A 20,850-nucleotide genomic window follows, 5' to 3' on the forward strand; every position below is an offset into this window, starting at 1 on the left:
GAGGGAGAGGACATGGCCTGAGGAGGTATCTCCATAGAGCCTGGGATCCCTAAGTGATGCCATGTTCTACATAACCACTCTCTGCAGGAGCCCACCTTCCAGAGCACTGCTGGCCCTCATCCCCTCTCAGCACCAATGCAGGAAGTCCTTGGGATTACCTGTAGCTGCCCACACCCCTCATCCTCTTTTCTGGGCCTTGGGGAATAGATCAGCCACAGCTCCACTCCACCCCCACCTCCATCTTGTCAGAATAAGGAGGCCAAAGCCAGCTGTAGGTGGTTCAGACGTGGGGCAGTGGGAGGTATCTGCGAGCAGGGGGAGAGTGGGTCTCCAGAGGCCCTAACACAAGCCCCTCTACACACAGCCAGCCAGCTGCCTTGCCCCACAAAGGCTGTACCTCAAGTCCCTAAGCCTGGAGGATCGGAAACGCCCCCACCCCGAGCTTGTTACTATACCCCAGCCCAACCAGCCCTTCCTCCCGGGCCTCCTACCAGCGGGAACTCGTGGGACACCCGGCCGTCAGGGGGCAGCTTGGCCCCGAAGCCAAGGGCAGGGAACATCTTGTCGCTGTCGTAGTGCTGGATGATCTCCCCAACAGCGGTCAGTGCCAGCGCGTAGGCGTTCAGCTGGTAGGGGCTCATGTAGTGCAGGGACGTGGACTGCGACGGGTTCCCTGCAGCACGGGACATGGGAGCATTTGCCGGCCTGGACCCCCAAGCCACCTCGGGTTCAGAACACAAAAGGGCACCCAAGGGAACCCCTATTGTTTTTTTTTTTTTTTTTTTTTGCAGAGTAGAACTGTGCTCCATATGGTTTTCATGACTGTGACCTTTCAGAAGCAGATGGCCAGGCCTTTCTTCTGAGGTGCCTCTGGGTGGGTTTGAACGGCCAACCTTTCTGTTAATTGCCCAGCACGTAACCGTTTGCACCACCAAGGGACTCCCCAACTTTTATTTATTTCTCCTCAATTCCTCTCTTTCCCTCTCAGCCCAAATTCAAATCTGTAGGAAACCCTGGCTGCTGAACTTTCACAATGTATCCAGAACCCCACCTACTTCCTCCCGCAACTGCCACCACTCTGGTCCAGTCACCATCCTCTCGCTTATGGAACTGCAGCAGCCTCCTGACTGGGCTCCCTGCTTCTGCCCTGGCACCTACAGTCCCTACTCAGCACAGTAGCCAGAGCGGGCCTGTTCCAGCTAGAGCAGATCACGCCTCTCCTCGGCTCGAAACGCTCCACTGCTTCAGAGTCAAACCCGAAGTCCTTCCAAGGGCCCACAAGCCACATGATCTGGTCTCCAGTTACCTCTCTCCTACCCACATCTGTCACTCACTCCGTGCCAGCCTCAGCAGCCTCTCACCTCAGGGCCTTTGCAACGGCTGTTCCCTCTGCCTGGAACACTTTTCCTCAGAGGTCCACAGGACTTACCTCTGTTCAAGTGCCCCCTTCTCAGTGTGGCCTTCCCTGACTAGCCCGTGGAGAGTTACAGTCTCTCCCTGGCTTGATTTTTCTCCGTAGCCTTTGTCACTGCTAATAGAGTCTATATTTTCTTTCTTTGTTTATTAATGAGAGGCAGGACAGCACAGGCTCTGGAGCCAGACTGACAAGGTACCAATCCTGCCCTCGCCTCCTTCTATCTGTATGATCTTGGATAAGTTCCTTAACCTCTCATCCTGTCTCCTCACCTGCAAAATGGGATGACAATAGTTCCTACCACGTGGGATTGTTGTGAGGATTAAACAGGTGTCATGAAGGCCCCTCCCCACTCTATGACACTGGGGCCTGCATCCCCAAGTGAGGTTTCTGACACCGTGAGCAGTAGGAGACCATGGCATCTTCGACACACTTGGCATAAAAATGAGCATTGAGCACCCCTAATGGGGTCCAGAATCCAAGACTGAGATGTTTATAATACTGTAAAGTTTGGCATGGTGGTGACTTGGCCACATTCTGATAGAGAAGAAATTCAGAGGAGGAAAGGAAGCTAGGGTAGCCCCAGAACAGTGAGGACCGGGTCCTTGGCTGGGTTTCCGTCCTCCTTGAGGACCACAGAGTTGGGTCTTGACTGTAGTCTTCCCCTCGAACCTATGGGATGGGCTGCACAGAGGGTGCGGGATTTGGTGCTGGGGTGAAAACACCTCTTCCTAGGGCTCTTGATGGGCCCAGACGACACACGGTCCTGTTTCCCCAGAGAGACTGGGTGTCCCTCAAGGACAAGGTTGTGGCTCATAGTATGTAGCCCCAGGGCCTGGATTTGTTAGTGACCCCGATCAGACCTAGGGATACCATTCTCAACCTGGTTGTATCTTTGGCCCTTCAGGCCTATGCAACATTCTTTGGTAAAGAGGCCAGGGACTAAGCAGGACCTGGCTCCCGGCAAGGGCCACCAACACAGCCCTCAAACCCTCCCCTTCTAGCCCGCCTCTGTCTTTCCAATCCCACCCCGCCATCCTGCTCTGCCCATTTCCCCACTCACTATTAAAAACAAAAAAACCAAAAAAAAAAAAAAAACCCCAAACCTGTAGCCGTCGAGTAGATTCTGACTCCTAGTGACCCTATAGGACAGAGTAGAACTGCCCCACAGAGTTTCCGAGGAGCGCCTGATGGATTCGAACTACCGACCTTTTGGTTAACAGCTGTAGCTCTTAACCACTAGACCACCACTCACCATTGGAGGCGGTGAAATCAATGGCCACCGTGAAGTTGATCTGAGTCCTAGAAGAAAGGGAACAGAAGGGAAGTTACCTCAGGAGAGGCAGGGCTGTGGGGACCGCTGGACAGGGGTAAGAAACCCTGGCTGTGGTCCCAGCCCCTCTGTCTGCCAGGTGCCTGTCTTGGTTAAGTCATTCTTCTCGCCAAGGGTCAGCTTCTGATTCTGGAAAACAGAGATAGTAACGCCAGCACACCCTCCCCTAAAGGATTTGTTTTGAGGATCAAAAGAATTTAGCTGTAAGAATGTTCTTTGAAGATGATTAAGATCTGTGTGGACACGTGATTATGATTACTTATTTCCTCCTCCAACCCTGACCCCTGGGCCCACCTGAGGCCAGTGAGATAGAGTTGGAGTAAGCTCGTGCCTGTATTTCAGGCTCAAACTTGGGTTCGGATTTAGGGTCAAGCTTATTCAACAAAAAAGAGAGCCACACTGATATCGTGCATCCCCTGCGAGAAGAATGACCCACCACTCACGAAGTGGTCTTGCCAGAAAATTGAACCTCTAGATCTATCTAGCGGTTTGCAGGAAATATGGGACACTGTAGAGAATGCAACCAGCAAAATCCAGGCTATGGGAAACTCTATTGGAACGCTATGAGAAGTGACCAGCAGCATCAGCCTCACCTGGCAACTTGTCAGAAAGTTCAGGCTCTCCTCTGTGACTGTTGCTAGGTGCCATTGAGTTGGTTCTGACTCACGGCGACCCCATGTACAACAGGATGGAACACTGCCTGGTCCTTTGCCATCCTCACGATCGATCGTTAATATGCCTGAGCCCGTCGTTGCAGCCACTGTGTCAACCCATCTCATTGAGGCCCTCCTCTAGAACTACTGAACCAGAATCTCTTGGGGTGAGGGCAGGGAGAGTGGCAGAAATCTGTTTAAACAAGCCCTTCAGGTGGTTGGAAGGAGCTCTGGTGGCACAGTGGTTAAAGCGCTCGGCTGCTAACAAGGGTCAGCAGTTTACACCCACCAGCCGCTCTGCAGGAGAAAGATGTGGCAGTCTGCTTCCATAAAGATTTCAGCCTTTGGAAACCCTGTGGGGCAGTTCTACTCTGTTCTATAGGGTTGCTATGAATCAGAATCGACTTGATGGCAATGGGTTTGGTTTTTTCGGTCAGGTACTTGAGGGATGTCGTAGATGAAAGCAGAATTAAGAAACAAATGAAGCAATCTCAAAATATAGATCTCGTCTGGATTCTGATGAGGAACATTTTTAAAATTTATAAGACAATCGGAGACATTTGAACACTGACTAGATGTGTGGTATTAAGGAATTACTCTTTAAAGTGTTGAAAAGCAAAGATGTCACTTTAAGGACTAAGGGATGCCTGATCCAAGCCATGGTGTTTCCAATCACCTCATGTGCATGAGAAAGCTGGACAATGAATAAGAAGACCGAAGAAGAATTGATGCCTTTGAATTATGGTGTTGGCAAAGAATACTGAATATCCCATGGACTGCAGAAGAAGGAACAAATCTGTCTCGGAAGAGTACAGTCGGAATGCTCATTAGAAGCAAGGACGGCTAGACTTTGTCTCACATACTTTGCCTGTGTTATCAGGAGGCACCAGGCCCTGGAGTAGAACACCATGCTTGGTAAAGCAGATGGTCAGCGAAAAAGAGGAAAGTCCTCAACGAGATGGATTGACACAGTGGCTGCAACAATGGGCTCAAGCATAATGCTTATGAGGATGGTGCAGGACCGGGCAGTGTTTCATTTTGTTGTACACAGGATCCTATGAGTTGGAACCAACTTGACGGCACCTCACAACAATTCTTAGGTGTAACTGAGGTATTGTGGTTATGTTTTTAAAAGAGAGAGAATCCTCATATTTTAGAGATACATCCTGAAGTATTTTGGGATGAACCATGTTGTCCTGGATTTGCTTCAGAATAACTGGATGGAGGGGAGAGCTGATGGAGCAGGACTGGCCGTGAGTTGGTAATTGTTGAAGCTGTGTAAAGGTTACAAGGGGGTTCATTTATATAGTACCTTCTCTCTACTTTTCGATGTGTCTGAAATTTTCCACAATAAAAGGTTAGGTTTGGGGGGTTCAGATTTCAGGCTTGAAACTTTCTGGGGGCTTGGTGGTTCTAGGGGCTGGACGCTGCAAAACAAAGCTGACTAGGACATGAGTCCCTTATAAAGTCTAGTTCTGGGTTGTCATACTACAGGATAAGCATTGTTTAAAAAGCAAATTCCAGGGCCCCATCCCAGAGACTCCAACATGCCCCCATCCCAGAGACTCCAACATGCCCCCATCCCCTGGCCTCATCCAGGATTCTAAGGAGCATGTTCTGGGATCACACATGGGGAAAGCTTCTGGTGGTTCCCACTTGGGCCAGGGGATGATGTAAGATGAGGCAGGCCTCATGTCACCAGCATTTAGCAGATGGTCCCTATGAGAAGCCACAGCCCTCTCTCCACCTGATCACAACTAAGCTGCTGTTCATGGGACCCCCAACCCCCAGGATGGTCAAGGACATGGTTAGTAGGAGACCTGAATCTTCCCACACCCTTTCCCCTCATCTGCCACCTGGGGCCAGGGCTTCGAATCAGTTCATTCCAGTTTGAGCCCCTGCTGAGAACTTGCATTTCTACCCCAGATATACTGAATCATAATCTACATTTTAACAGGATCCCCAGGTGATTCTCTTTTTTTTTTTAATTGTACTTTAGATGAAGGTTTTCAGAACCAACTAGCTGCTCATTAAACAGTTAGTACACATATTGTTTTGTGACAGTAGTTACCGACACCACGACATGTCAACACTCTCCCTTTTCAACCTTGGGTTCCCTATTACCAGCTTTCCTGCCCCTCCTGCCTTCTAGTCCTTGCCCGTGGACGCTTGTGTCCCTCTAGTCTTGTTTTGTTTTATGGGCCTGTCTAATCTTTGGCTGAAGGGTGGACCTCAGTAGTGACTTCATTACTGAGCTAAAAGGTTGTCCGGGGGCCATACTCTTGGGGTGTCTCCAGTTTCCATCAGGCCAGTAAGTCTGGTCTCTTTTTGTGAGTTAAAATTTTGTTCTCAGGTGATTCTTATGCATAAAAAATTTTGAGAACCACTGCTCTACTAGTGGTTCTCAGAATCGGTCCCTAAACAGTATCATCAGCATTGCCTGGGAACTTGTTAGAAATGCAAATTCTTAGCAGGGGTTTGAACCAGTTTGAAGCCCTGGCTGGGGCAGAGCATCCAATGGACTCCAGGCTCTAGGAGAAAAGGAGCCACAAGAGAGAAGGAGCCTGGGTCCCTGAGTGGCTGCACGGAGCAGAGTCTTCTCAACCATCCCTGCTGTCCCATCCATGAATGAAAAATAAGCCTTGATTTGTAGTAAGCCCTGAGGATGAAGAACTATTTATTACAGCAGTTTGTTGTCACTTCCCAGCATGGAACATAGAGATTGTGTCTTTGTTAGGGAAAGGGAGACATTTGGAGGGTCAGACCCCTGCTCTGGGGCCACCCTTGGGCAGGGGTTCTGGCCCCCAGTACTGCAGCTGAGGGGCACAGTTTAGGCTGGCTTTTCCAAATACACAGTGAGGAATGAGGCAGGCCCTACTCCTTAACTAGTCCCCTGCTCTGGGTTCTAAAAAAACAGGCATTTTTTTTTGTGGGAAAATTACTCTCTGCAGTCTCATCTCCCCACTAAAGGGCAAAGCAGGGTAGAATGCAAGCCCTGAGCTCCCAGCTCTTCCTCCAACATAGGGGCAGAAGTGACTGTACCCTTCCTCTGGGGGTTCAGGAGGGTAGGTGAGAGAGGCCAGGGCGGAGAGGATCCCTAGACAAATGCCTCCTCCATAAGCTTCCTGCCCAGACATGCATGCTGGGCGCCTGCTCCCTGGAGCCAGCTCTCCCTCAGACTCTCTGGAGAGTTTAAAGAGAGGTGTAGGGAGGGCTGGCACTGGGGCTTCAACCTGCCCAGTACTGCCAGTGCCAGTTTTGTGCAGTTACCCGGCCTCCTCGGCCCCTTCCCGGTGACACCTCACAGCATCCAGCCCTTTAACTTGGCCGTCTCTCTTCATCACACCCCACCCTGTAGCAGTGAGGCAGGCAGGGCCAGGATTATTAATTACTATGGAACGAAAGGCAATAAACGTGGAGTAAAGGCAGCCCTGCCCCGATTAGGTGTGTGGCTTTGGGCAAATTATGTCATCTCTCCATCTGTAAATGCAGATAATTGTCCCCACCCTGCCCACTCTGCTCATGCATTGGGGGCATTATGCAAATGAGTTGGATAAATAGGATGAGGATTGTTTGAAAATTGCAAGGTGCTAGGAATGTAACCCACTGCTGTGGAGTTGATTCCAACTCATGGTGACCCCATGGATCCCTGGGAGGCCCAAAAAGTTTGTCCTTAGTTGCTAACTGAAAGGTTGGCTGTTTGAACCCACCCAATGGTGCCATGGAAGAAGTGCCTGGCGATCTACTTTCATAAAGATTACAGCCAAGAAACCTCTATGGAGCTAAGTTCTACTTGGTAACACTGGGGTCAAAATGAGTTGCAATGGACTGGACAGCAATGGGTTTTTCGGAATGTAAGGGGTGGCTTGTTGCTTAACGGGGTAGAGGATGGGGCAGTTTTGATGGGGAGGGAGCAAGGGCAGGGTGGGAGAAAGCTCAAAGGAGGGGCAAATAGGTGCAGAGAGGCCTCTGGATGACTGGAGGGAGGGTGTGCTCACTGAACAGAAGGTGAACTTGCACCATCAAGGCTGCGCAGGTTCAGGACCGCAGGGAGCAATGTCATGGGAAAGTGAGTGTGGCTTCCCAGGGTCTGACTTTTCCCTCTGCCCTGGAGAACCAGGCAGCTAAGGTGCCTGTTTGGCTGGGATAAGCCTTTGGCAGCTGCCCTTGCCTGTCTCCTTTCCAGACAGGTGTAGTCACTCACCTGCCTGCACCTGCAGGCTCCTGGCTGCCCACACTCTGACCTGGCACCTGTCCTGGCAGGGAGCACAATGGGCAGGCCCTCAGCTTGGAGTCAAGCTTTCATCCCAAGTGCTGTTGGCTGGAGCCTCTGGTGGCTTCCCTGCCTCCCATGTCCTGGACACTGTACCCTTTGGTTCTTTTTGTTCCTTAACTCATGCTTGACTACCTGCAAGCCCCAGGACCATCCCCTGGCTCACTCCAATCCCACCTGCCCCTTACAGGTCTCTGATACCACTGGGCAGGTTAATCACTGTCCCCAGAACAGATCAGACATATCAGAAGCTCAGAGCTGGAAGGAACCTGAGAACTCACCTATTCTAACTTCTTTGTGTACAAAGGCAGAAATAAGATACCCAGGGAGGGAAAGCAACTTGTCCAAAGTCATTCAGCAAATCCATGGCAAAGAAGGACCAGAGCCTAGGCCTCCTGACTCCCAGACCAGGACTCTCTACCTCCCCAACTTTTGGCTCTTTTTGTCATGGAGTCCCATACCATCTCAGCATCCTGTCTCTGTCTGGGGAGCTGGTGTGACCCAGGCCAGCCTCTTTGGCTCAGGAGCTCCTGTGCAGCCACTCAGGATCCAGGGGCATGCAGGATGCTGGGTGAGTTGTCTCCACCAGACAGTCGGGGATCGCCCAGAGCCCAGCATCACAGGCCCGGCCAGGGGGGGACCAGAACTGGTCGTATGGGTGTGTGGGGCCCCTCCCCTCTCCCTGAGGCCACATCTTTTCTCACCCTCCTTTGATGTAGTCGAGGAATGTGCACTCTGACTCCACAGCGAAGGAAAGCAGTGTGACCTTGAAAACAAGAGGAAGCTTGGTCAGCGGGGAGCCGGGGTGGAGGGCAGACATTTCCTCAGCATTCGATAAGTGCCTGTGTTGCATGCATTATTGCATTCGGTGTCCACAAGAGCCCTATGAAGAGGTGATACTACTACCCCCATTTTCCAGCTAAGGAAACCAAGGCTCAAAGAGGTAATGCAATGTGCCCAAGGACACTGACAGGATGAAGCACAGTGGGGATATGAACCTGGGTCTGACTCCGGAACCTGTACTCTTGATCCTGATGCCAAACTGCATTCTGGGAGGGTTCCCTTCTCTGTCAGTAGAGCACAGAGCTCCCCCAAGAGGGCACCTGCTCTCCAGTCCCAGGACCCCTGGCATGGGGTGCAGAGGGCGAGGGGTCTTCCCGACACAGGCTAACAAGCTCCCAGTGCTGACAAACCCCAGCCTCCACGTCCCACTGACTATAAATCCCGAAACACACCTCTTGTGTACTTCTTTCAAATCTTACTTGTCCACTGCATCCCTCTGGGATCTCTCGGCCTCCACCCTTTCAGACCCAATTCCCTCATAAGCAGCCTGTTCTTTCCCTGGAGGTAACTGACCACCCCAGTTCCCCCTCCTCCCAAGCAGAGGCCTGCTGACCTCCACCATCTGGAAGGTGCCAGCTCGAGGCAGCTACCTGGCAGCTATTACAACAACGAATAGGATCGACAAGACAAGGGAAAGGCTGGCAGCCTAAACCAATTAAAGAAGGCAAGATTGGGACAGGAGACCTTTGACCTATGTAAGAGGACAAACTCCTCTCCAGTATGTTGGCAGCCCCCACACTGGGGCAGACTCAGCTATCTTTATCAACTCCCTGGGTAGGGCAGCTATCGCCTCAGCTTGGCAAAGCTAATGAGCCATTAGCCTGCATAATGGGAAGGATGTGAGTACTGGGCTGGGCCCTGGAGACAGCTACCCACTGGAGTGATGGTGTGAGGCACCTGGATGAACACAGCCTCCTTTCTTTCCAAGTGTAGTAGTTTAGACTCACCAGGATTGGAGTGGCCCTCAACCCTGACTGACGATCACTGCAATCCCTGGTGATCTTTTAAAGCATCTCTCGGCCTTTGTGGGGACCTCAGACCAATTACACCAAAATTTCCAGGGAGGGGCTCTGGCCCTGGGTCTGTCTTTTTAAAGCTCCTCACAGGAGTATAACCCACAGCTGGGATTGAACCCCAGGCCCTGGGCTGAAGCAATTCCCTAACTTGCCTGACCACAAGGATTCACCCAGGGACTTGTTACTCAAAGTGGACCAGCAGCATCGGCATCACCTTGAAATTCAGAAATGCAGACTCTCTACATTTTAACAAGATCCCCAGGTGATTCCTGCTCCTAGTAAGGTACCAAAAGTGCTAATAAAAACAAAACCAACCCTGTTGACATCGAGTCAATTCTGACTCATAGCCACCCTATAGGACAGAGTAGAACTGCCCCATGGGGTTTCCAAGGAGTGGCTGGTAGACTCGAACTACTGACTTTTGGTTAGTAGCTGAGCTCTCAGCCACTGTGCCACTAGGGCTCCAAAAGCCCTAATACGCTAGTCAAAAACACAGATTCTTGGGCCCCAGCCTGGGCCTCCTAATATGGAGCCCCAGGGAACTGGCCTGGGCCTCTGTATTTTAACAAGCATCCTGGATCCTGGATGATGTTTATGGTGATGATTGGGAAAGGCGGGGTGACCTGGAACAAATCACGTCCCCTCCCTCGGCCTCAGTTTCTTCATTCATCTTTAAAGAAAGAAGGTAGAACAAGGTTAGTGGTTTTCAAGCTTTTTTTTTTAGCTGTTCAACCAAGAGTTCTCAGCTGGGGGAGGTGCTGCCTCCCCTAGGAGCATTTGGGAACATATGGGAGAGTTGGGGGGGTGGGTGGTCTCACAATGACTGGGGCTCTACTGGCAACTATGGGCAGAGGCCAGGGTGCACCTGTGAGACAAAGAATTCTCCTGCCCCAAACACTGACAGCATCCCTGCTGAGAGGAACTGCCGCTTTGGACAAAGGAAATACTTCTTCTAGCCCCAGTCTGTGAAATAGTTACAGTCAGAGAAGCAGTGGTCAATCTGCTCTGAATGTACAGAACACTTTGCAGTTTACAAGCCTGCATCTCTCATGTGTCTGTCACAGCCACCCTGTACGGTAAGCAGGGTAAAAAAAAAAAAGAAAAATTTTTTTGTAGGGATGATATATTAGCCCATTTTACAGATGGAAAAAATGAGCCTCCTCGAATGAAGAACACCAAAGACACAAGGTAAATATGAGCCCAAAAGACAGAAAAGGCCACATAAACCAGAGACTATACCAGCCTGAGACTGGAAAAACTAGATGGTGCCCGGCTATAACCAATGACTACCCTGACAGGGAACACAACACAGAATCCCTGATGGAGCAGGAGGACAGTGGGATGCAGACCTCAAATTCTCATAAAAAGACCAGACTTAATGGTCTGACTGAGACTAGAGGGACCCCAGAGGTCATGCTCCCCGGATCTTCTGTTAGCCCAAAACTGGAACCATTCCAGAAGCTGACTCTTCAGACAGGGATTGGACTGGACTATAAGACAGAAAATGATACTGGTGAGGAGTGAGCCTCTTGGCTCAAGTAGACACATGAGACTATGTGGGCAGCTCCTGTCTGGAGGAGAGATGAGAAGGCAGAGGGGGACAGGAGCTGGTTGAATGGATACAGGCGATACAGGGTGAAGAGGAGTGTGCTGTCTCCTTAGGGCGAGAGCAGCTAGGGTTACATAGCAAGGTGTATATAAGTTTTTGTATGAAACACTGACTTGACTTATAAATGTTCACTTAAAGCACATTAAATAAGTAAAAAAATTGAAGGCAGATCCCATCCATTTTCTCAAAAGGTGTGACCTTCTTTGTTCCTCTCACAGCCCCTCCAGAAGTAATCGTCAGAGGTTCTGACATAAATCACAAACGTTCTTTGGTAGATTTCAATATCTTAAAACACACAGCAAAAGCACAAGCATCTGGGACATCTGGAAAAATGCACAGTAAACACATTTTTTTCTGCAAAAAAAGGGAAAAAAAATGGGGCTCCTCAAAGGAACCCCAGGGCTCTCCTGACCAAGACCTTTTCTTAGTCAGGTCTGAAATTACAGTCTCCCTGACTCAAATCACTAAGCTTGGCTGCATTCGATGATGGGGCCATGGACCTCTAGAGTGGTGAGGTGACTCCAAGGGGATGAGTGTGGGCATGTTTACACTACAAAGACACTGGCTTGTTCTTTACGTGCACTGCAAGCTCCGACCTAAGGACCTTTGCACATGCTGTTGTTCCCTCTACCGAGGAGGCCCTTTCCCCTTATCCTCAGTACTTATTCCCTCACCTTCTTTGCATCTCTGCTCAAATGTCACCTTCCCAGAGAAGCTCGCCTTAACTACCTTACATACAACAGTAGTTTTTCCCCTGGCATTCCCTACTGTATTTTTTTTCCGCGGCACTTATAACCACCTGACACACATAGGTATATATGTGTGTGTATTTGATTTCTGGAGCTCAGGTGGCTCAGTGTTTAAGAGCTCAGCTGCTAACCAAAAGGTCGGCAGTTCGAATCCACCAGCTGTTCCTTGAAAACCCTATGGGAACAGCTCTACTCTGTCCTATAGGGTCACCGAGTCAGAATCAACTCAATGGCAACAGGTTTGGTTTATTTGTTTTCTCTCTCTTCCCACTAGAATATTAGCACCACGAGGGCAGAGATTTTGGTTCAAAGTGTTCCCAGCTGTACCCCTGGTGCCCAGAACAGTGCCTGGCACATGGGGTTTTGTTAGTGGCCGGCAAGTCAATTCTGACTAGTAGCAACCCGATGAGTTGCCATGTAAATGTAGTAGCCTCAGTAAATTCATGTCAAATGAATGTACGAATGTGCTGACAACCAGCCCCCAGAAGCCACTGGGCCCATGAGTCAGCCCAGGATGGTCACAGTTAAGCAGGGGCAGCGCCCACAACAGCTGCCAGCCCTGGAGCCGATTGTATTGTTGACTTCCACTCTGCTGATTTCTCACTGTGTGGCCTTGGCTGAGTCACTTCCCTGCCTGCAGCCTGGGTTTCCTCTTTCATGCTAAGGGGATGATAAGATCTGCCTCTGGGGGAAACAGCCTGTGAAAAGCCCTGAAATGGGGAATTTCCCAGAGTAGGGGCACAATCAATACTACTCCTCTTCCTTCCTACAGTAACTCCCCACCAGAGTTTCTCTCTGCCACTTATTCTGTGTCAGGGCCCTGTTGTGTTGTCTCTACCATCTTGGCTTGGCTGTGGTTCCCTCCACCCCACCCTCCGCACCCCGGAGCCTCTCCAGGCCTCTAGTTCCCGCATTCCACATGTGCACAGACTGACATACAAGGCTCCCTGACACCAGACCTATCTTGGGGAGCAGAATGTCTATACCCACGGCAGGGAGGGGTGCCTACTCACTGTGCCAGAATTCACATATTTCTTTTTCTTCATTTTCTTTTTTGGGTTTACCACCTGCAGGAAAAATCAGTTATCTGGTAAGAAGGAACATTTCCAACTAGTCAAGGCGGAGCCCCCAGGGCCTTCACCGACCCTGGGTGTGGTCTCGGTCCCATCAAGTGGACTCTGAAGACTTGGGGCTGGGGGCAAGGGGAGGAAGGCTCAGGGCCCATGAGGTTTTTTGGGAGTCTGACATTCAGAGTTACACAGTTGGGTCCCCGATTAGACTCGGTGTCCCACGACCCACATCAAGAATAATATTAATTTAACCTTCTTTCCCACTGTTCCCCCAAACACACCCTCCACCCAGTGTAGCCAAAGAAGACTTGATGTCGCAAAGCGGCTCTGCCTGTGCCTGCCCTGTGTGTTGGCTCAGGTTGCTCCCCTCACCCAAAGTGCTCTCCTTGCTTCCCTTGACCAATTCCAATTCTCCTTGCTCCTCCTTCAAGTCCCAGCCCAAAGGGCTGCCCTGGAACCATCAAGGGTTCCCTTTAGACCACCAAGGCCCTTACAGGACTGTGAGAACCTCCTTAACTGTTCTTTATGTGTAAGATTTAGCTTCCAAACCAGATCTGACGTCAGAGAGTAAATCGCAGGGCTAGGCTCATAGTAAAAACCAGCTGCCGTTGAGTCCACCCTGACTCATGGCGACGCCATGCGTGACAGAGTACAACTGTGCTCCATGGACTTTTCAATGGCTGATGTTTCGGAAGTAGATCACCAGGCCTTTCTTCTAAGATGCCTCTGGGTGGACTTGAACCTCCAGCCTTTCAGTTAGCAGCCAAGTGCCTTAACCATTTGCACTACCCAGGAACTCCAGGCTCATCGCCGATGCTGAAAAAAATACTTGTTGGTAGGCTAACTCAGTGACCTTAACCAGGGTGGTTTTGTGCCCCCGTTGCCCCTGGAACATCTGGCAATGTCTGGAGACTGTTTGGGTTGTCACAACTGCAGGGGGGAGGGGTGCTAGTGGCATCTGGTGGGTAGAGGCCAGGGATGCTGTTAAATATCCTACAACACACAGGACAACTCCAACAACAAAGAATTATCCACCCAAAATGTCAACAGTGCCAAGGCTGAGAAATTTTGGGCTAAAGGAAGAGGACTACCCACCCCACAACTCTGTGGGAGGAAACACCAGGTAATCTGCTTTTGTAAAGATTACAGTCAAAAAAACCGTATGGTACAAGGGGTCGTCCAAGGCACAACTAGGTCTCTATTCGCCTGGAGCAACAAAGGAAGAAGGAGTGTCAGGAATAGGAGGAGGCAATGGAATGTGTGGCTAATTGCCTCCGTTAACAATTGCCTCCTTTGCCATGAGACCAGAAGAAACGGATGGTGCTCAGCTACCATTACTGAATGTTTTGGTCAAAGATTCTACAGAAGACTCCTAATCAAAAGGGGGGAAATGCAGACCAGAATTTCAAATTCTCATAGAATCTAGAATTTCTGGAGCCATGGAGGCTGGATGAACCCCTGAAACTATTGCCCTAAGATAATCTTTAAACCTTAAACCAAAACATCCCCTGTAGTTGTCTTAAAACCAAATAATCGATTAGCTTAACTAGTAAAGAATGTCTGCCTGGAGCATCATGCTCTTTTAAGATCTATCTATATGGGATCAAATTGACAACAGCAACTTGAAAGATAGGAAACCTAGGGGGCAGTGAGTTTATGTTAATGGGGGAGGAACAACTCAGAAAAAGAAGGTGAGAATGGTTGCACAAAGCAAAGAATGTAATCAATGTTGCTGAATTGTACACGTAAAAACTTGAGTTGGTATATGTTTTTGCTGTTTATGTTCTCAACAACAATAAAAATAAAATAAATTATTTAAAAAAAAAGAAAACCCTATGGAGTATAGTTCTACTCTGACACACTTGGGGTCACCATGAGTCAGAGCTAACTCAAGGGCAATTGATTTGGCTTTGGGGTTTTCATTGTTTTTGTTGTTGTTATTTTTCTTTTGGTTATTTTTAAAGCAATAAATAAATGTAGAATGTATTTAAAAACACACATACACATAAGATTCTATGGGGCAGTTCTATTCTGTAACACGTGGGGTTGCGGTGAGTTGGAATCTACTTGACGGCACCCAGCAACGATGACAACAGCAACCCTGCCCTTGTGAGCCCCCCACGAGACTTTTGCACTGACTGCATTTGTGCTCCCAGCCTTTTTTTTTTTTTTTTACATGGGAAGTTGTGTACAACCTTTCCCCAACCCCTAAAAAAAAACAAACAGAAAAAACAAACCCCTAACCTCCCATTAAACAGAGGGAGGTAATTTTCACACCCACTCTGTGGCCTCTTGGTTTCTGGGGAACTCACTTCCCCTCTCCCACATGTCCTGTTCTTTCTGCAGGGGCCACAAGCTGCATCTTTAGCTCAGGTCTCTTCTGCATGAGTGGGTGTTGATATCCACTTCTGGAGATAAGGAAACTAAGACACAGAGATGACAAGTGATTTGCCTAAGGTCACACAGCTGATCTGGAAAGTGACAGAATTAGAAACGAGGCTTCCTGCCTCCAGGCCAGTGTTCCATACATTGATGCCACCTTGATAGTCAATACCAACACGTTCCTTCAGGAAATACTTAAGGGGTAGAGGTGGAGGATGTCAGTTCCTCCCCTCAAGGATCTTCACTCCAGTGGGAAAACCAAGATATATACTGGAGGTGGTACAGTTAACGGGTTAATGCGCTTGCATACTAACTGAAAGGTTGGAGGTTTGAGTCCACCCAGAGGCGCTTCAGAAGAAAGCCTGGTGATTTACTTCCAAAACATCAGCCATTTGAAAACACTGTGGAGCACAGTTCTACTCCCGACACATATGGGGCCGCCATGAGTCAGAGTTGACTCGACAACGACTGGTTACTCAGGACAAGTGACAGGGGCATCAAAAATGGAAGAATTAGAGAAGTGTCAAAGGAGTTGGAGGGAGGAAAACCATTCCAGGTGTGAGTACCAGTGAAGGCTTCCTGGAGGAGGTGGTGTTGAAGCCAGACCTTGAAGGACAGGAAGGATTTGGGCATGAGAGTTCAAGGGAAGGCAATTCAGACAGAGGAGAAGTTGTGGGCAAAGACTGGTTGGGGAGAAACACAGAACTGGGGTCCTGTTTGATGGAAGAACCACGGGGTGGAAGAGTAAGTTGGGCTTGGCTGGAAAGGAGCCTAGAATGCCAAGTTAAATGTTTGAACGTCATCCAGAAACCAGCAAAGAACTCTGGTGAGCTCTAAGCTGGTAGGGGACAAGATCACAGCCCCTCTAGGATGCTGGGACCCCGGGGGATGTGAGTACAAGGGAGGATAGGGGACTGCCAGGGAGATGTTCACCTGGTTCTGCCCCCTAATAGATGTGTGACCTCAGGCAAGGTACTTAACCTCATTGTGCCTCAGTTTCCTCATGTGTAAAAATGGAAATAAAAAGAGTACCTACCTCACAGAGAAGTATGAGAACTAAATGAGTCAATACAAGTAAAGCGCTGGAACCAGGGCCTGGCATGTAGTAAGCACTGTATAAGTGTCAGCTGTTGTTATGTTCATTATTACGCTACAACCGCTAGTCTGGGTGAGAGGTAATGAGGGCCTGGGGGTGTTGGGACAGGTGCTGAGCTATGGCAGAAACAGCATTGTCAAGAAGCGACCATAGATCTTGGGTCCTGGAGGTGGCCATGGGGTTGGGGGAGGGACCGTGATGCCAGATAACAGAAGGATGGAGGAGCTGGATTTGGGGCACAGGTGGGAAGTTTAGGTGGAAGGGCTGGCAAGCTGTGCAGGTGGAATCTGACAGCCTGGATGAAATGCTGAAAGAACCCGGGGAGAGAAGCTGAGGAGACCTTGGAGGGCTTTCTTTAGCACTGGGGGATGCCTCCTCCACCGGCCACACAGATGTCCCCATGCTCACAAACATACCCAAGGGAAAACACCTTACTATCTAAGCAAGCTGTTGAGATGAGGGCAAAAACACGGCCCCAATGCTGCACTGTGCCTCAGTTTCCCAATCTCTCCCATTGGGGCGTTGAACCGAGTGCATCTCAAACTCCAAAGCACCCCTCCAGCTAAGGACTGGACTCCTGGAGGTCGGGGCATAGCCCAAAGACCTGGCCACAGGCACAAAATTTCTTTGAAGCCTTCTGTGTTATCTTTAAAATTCGCCCCTATTCCACATTTCCACTCTCTATCATAACTGTTTTAATCTTAAAGCAATGTTTTGCTCCCAGGGCTTCACGGGAGGTGGGCATTGATAAGGTGACCTGTTTATTCCAAGGCTTCATATACTCCAGGCATCTCTGCCCCCAGGGTACCAGCCTCTCCAGCCCTAAGTGGCTGCGGCTGTGAAGCTCCAGGCAGGGTACCAGTGCCCCCTAGAGGCCATCTCAGGAACCTCCCTCCCTCCTGACTCCACTAAGTCTTCTCTTTTTTCCCTCTTCCCTGGCCCTCATGACCCCAGGGCAGGTCTGGGGTCTGCCTACGTGCAAGGGGGCACTGAGTGGCTCTGATGAGCCCGGGGCTGTGCTGGCTCTGAGGATGCAACAGTGAGTGAGACATCATCCCACCCTCATGGTCTTCGAGGAGGTAGAAAGTATCATAAATAGGGAATCGTTGTGTGGGGAGGGAGACACCTCGGACCACCAAAGAGGGGTGTCTAATCCAGACCTGGGGTGGGTGGCTGTGCAGGCAGAGAAGGCTTCCTGGAACAAGTTACATCTGAAGGGAGTCTACAAGGACTGGCGGCCCCTAACCAGGTAAAGAAAAGAGAAGAGGAGGTCCCTCCAGAAGGAACCAGCGTGGATAAAGTTATGGAGGTGGAAACAGCATGGAAGTTCACAGAGCCTCAGATGGCGTGATGGGCTAAAATGGGAGAAGAGCAGAGGACAGGGGCAGGGACAGGGGCCAGATGTGAGGAGCCTTGAAAGGTGTGTGATTTATGTAGCTATTTACATACACATAGCTATTGCACAGGAGTCCTGGGTGGCAAAAACGGTTAAGCACTCAGCTGCTAACCGAAAGATTGGAGGTTGGAACCCACCCAGAGGTGCCTCAGAAGAAAGGCCTGGTGATCTTCTGCCAAAAGTTCACAGCCATGAAAACCCTATGGAATGCAGTTCTACACTGACACAAATGGGGTTAGCATGAGTTGGAGTCAACTCCACAGCACCTGGTATACCTGTTGCACCCAGGCTTGTGGGGTGAATAAAGAGTATTCTGTGTGAAGGAGCTTAGACTTCACCCTGTAGGTAAACAAATCTCAGCTGGGGTGGGGGCGTCTTCTGGAATCTCCTTCTACCTGCCCTGTGAGCAACATGGCTGGTGTGGGGATGGGATGCACAGACAGGTTCTAAGCCAGGGAGCCATGTGGTCAGATCACCATTTTGGTGGAGCACTCTGGGTACTAAGTGGAGGACTGAAGGAGGTAGGAGGGCCATTAGGAGGTTGTTGCAAAGCCCCCACACAGGGGAGATGATAAGGACATGGTGGACGGAGATGAAGGGAACAAATGTTGGAATATTTGGGTGGTAGAGGGGCAGGATTCAATCGTGGACCAGATGTGGGCTGGGAGGTAATCAAGAATGACTCCCAAGGTACCTTGGGCCCTAGTGATGGGAACACTGGAGAAGGAGCTGGCTGGCTAGGACGGAGGGAGGGAGTGGGGAGGCTTTAGCTAACGTGTTCAGTTTTGGAAGGTTAGCCTGAGGAGGATAGGAGCCTTGGTGATGCAATGGTCAAGCACTCAGCTGCTAATTGAAAGGTTGGCACTTTGAACCCACCCAGTGGCTCCATGGGAGAAAAGAGCTGGTGATCTGCTTCTGTAAAGAATATAGCTTAGAAAACCCTATGAGGTAGTTCTACTCTGTCATACAGGGTTGCTACGAGTTGGAACTGACAAGTCTAACAAGCCTGAGGAGGGGCCAGTTAACAGCTGGACATGGAGTCTGACAGGATGATGTCAGGGCCGGAGATGTGGGCCTTTACTGTCAGAAGCTTGTTCTCTCTTTAGGCAGCTCTGACTCTAGGAGGGCCTTCCTGAGCCCAAACAGGGAGTGACACCCCGCCACAATCCAAGGTCTGCCCTCCGGGGCTGCCAGAAATTTAATTCATTTTCCACCTGTCCATGTTTCTGATACGTGAAGACAGCATTTCTGCTTCCCAAGTCTGCCTTTCTTTTGTTGAATGCAAAGGAGCAAGAATCAACCACTGAGAAAACAATTGAACTTTTTCTCCTTTTAGCCTGAGAGATTATGGCCTCTTCTGAGCCTGTCAAGCACCCTTAGACACCCAACTCCAGGAGGCCTGACCCCTTCCCTTCACCTCCCTAAAAGCTTCCTCAAAGGAGACCAGAGGAAGGAGCCTACTTCTCTCTGCCTGGGTGGGCAGATGGGGAGGGGAGAAGCCACAAAGACAGCCCTTCCCTTTGTAGATGCAGAAAACAAAACAATTTACTCAGAGTATTGGAGCCCCTTCAGAGAAATTCATCCACCCTCCATCTTCACAATAGCTTTGTCTGATCTAATTCAGTGTGTGTATAATAAACACCTACTGTGTGCCCAGCGGAAACCCTGATGGCATAGTGGTTAAGAGCTATAGCTACTAAACAAAAGGCGCTCCTTGGAAACCCTATGGGGCAGTTCTACGCTGTCCTACAGGGTTGTTATAAGTCAGACTCCACGGCAATGGGTTTGGCTTTTTGGTTTGGTGTGCCCAGCGCTGCCCTGGCACAACAGAAAGGACTGTCACTTTCCCTGCCTTTGGGGACTATAAAGTCTCAATGGGAACACAAGACCTACCCATGCAGAAAAGTGGTTCAGTTCAGGGTGCGGGGAATGGCATCCCTTTTCAGTGAACGATTTGCCCTTTGGTCCTGGTTTTGCGATAGAACCACAACTGAGGCCAATAAGTGAGGGCCAGCCCAACTAAGAGGGATGACCTGGGGCCTGATGCTAAGTCCTGTGGCCAGGCCAATGAAAGCCCAGGAAGCCGGGCTCACTGGAGCTTCCTGGGCTGGAGAGTGTGAATGATTGGCTCTTGGAGGAGGGGGTGAGTACATCCCCTGGGGACACAGAACTCTGTGCTGAAGAACACCGCCCCCCCATAGTTGTCCTAGAGTGGAGAAGTCAGTCGGGTGGGGAGATAAGAAATTTGGAGATATATCAGAAGGGACTGGCACCAGAAGCAGCAGATATTCTGGACTTGGTAGAAGGCAGAGCCAGGAAAAGCAGAAGCCGGCATCTGCCGAGCAGAGAAGTGGCAGCAGAGTGGTCTGAGAGGAGTGGGCTGAGAGCTGTAACACACTTGGGGCTGCAGCAGCACCAGAGGCAGCTGAGACCGCGGGCAGGCCCGGGCAGCAGCAGAAACCCTGGCCGAGAGAGATAGGCCCAGAGGTGGCACAGGACACCTATCTGAGGCACTGGGAGGCCCCCAGTGCGAGGCACTAGGGGTCCCCCCAGTCTGAGGTACTGGGGTGGCCGCAGTCTGAGGCACTGGAGGGCTGGGGTGGTGTCTGTCCAGAGTGCAGGGGTTCTGCTGCCGACTCTGTGTTGTACACCCCACATAGGGTTGGCCCTCAGATCAGTTCTGCTTCCAGAGATGCTGGTCTAGAACTGTCCCAAAGTTGTTGGTGGAGAGCTGGACCAGCTATGAAGTGGGCAGAGCCAGCCAAGAGATATGCCAGCCCAGTGACATAAGACTAAACATTGACTCTTCACCATGAAACCGCTGCTTAAGAGTGAACACTGACTTCTGTTTATTGTTTGCTATCTACTTTCCTGTATTAACACCTGGGGAGCGTCTTGTGTGTTCTGGCTCTGATCAGATGGACGTGATATTTATGAACAACCTGCGACTGCATCACAGATACAGCATATGTACACTGTACAGGGCGAGGAATTCGGATTCAGGGATGGGAGTCAA

General features: G+C 50.2%; 1 protein-coding gene across 7 annotated transcripts in view; it reads right to left on the reverse strand.

The window, feature by feature from the left end:
- The window catches only part of CPNE5 (copine 5), a 108,909-nt gene that overhangs the window by 5,435 nt on the left and 82,624 nt on the right, over window positions 1-20,850 (reverse strand). For 6 of the 7 annotated variants that reach the window (XM_049890996.1, XM_049890975.1, XM_049890985.1 and 3 more), the window contains 4 exons: window positions 12,904-12,957; window positions 8,378-8,439; window positions 2,670-2,716; window positions 492-673 (listed from right to left, as the gene is read on the reverse strand). In XM_049890996.1, the coding sequence (XP_049746953.1) occupies window positions 492-673; window positions 2,670-2,716; window positions 8,378-8,439; window positions 12,904-12,957 (345 nt within the window). Of the gene's footprint in view, window positions 1-491; window positions 674-2,669; window positions 2,717-8,377; window positions 8,440-8,671; window positions 10,203-12,903; window positions 12,958-20,850 lie in introns of those variants that run through there. The other variant, XR_007518247.1, reaches the window with a different exon arrangement.

The sequence above is a fragment of the Elephas maximus genome, chromosome 1 (genome assembly GCF_024166365.1).
Source record: "Elephas maximus indicus isolate mEleMax1 chromosome 1, mEleMax1 primary haplotype, whole genome shotgun sequence".
NCBI classification, from domain to species: Eukaryota; Metazoa; Chordata; class Mammalia; order Proboscidea; family Elephantidae; genus Elephas; species Elephas maximus.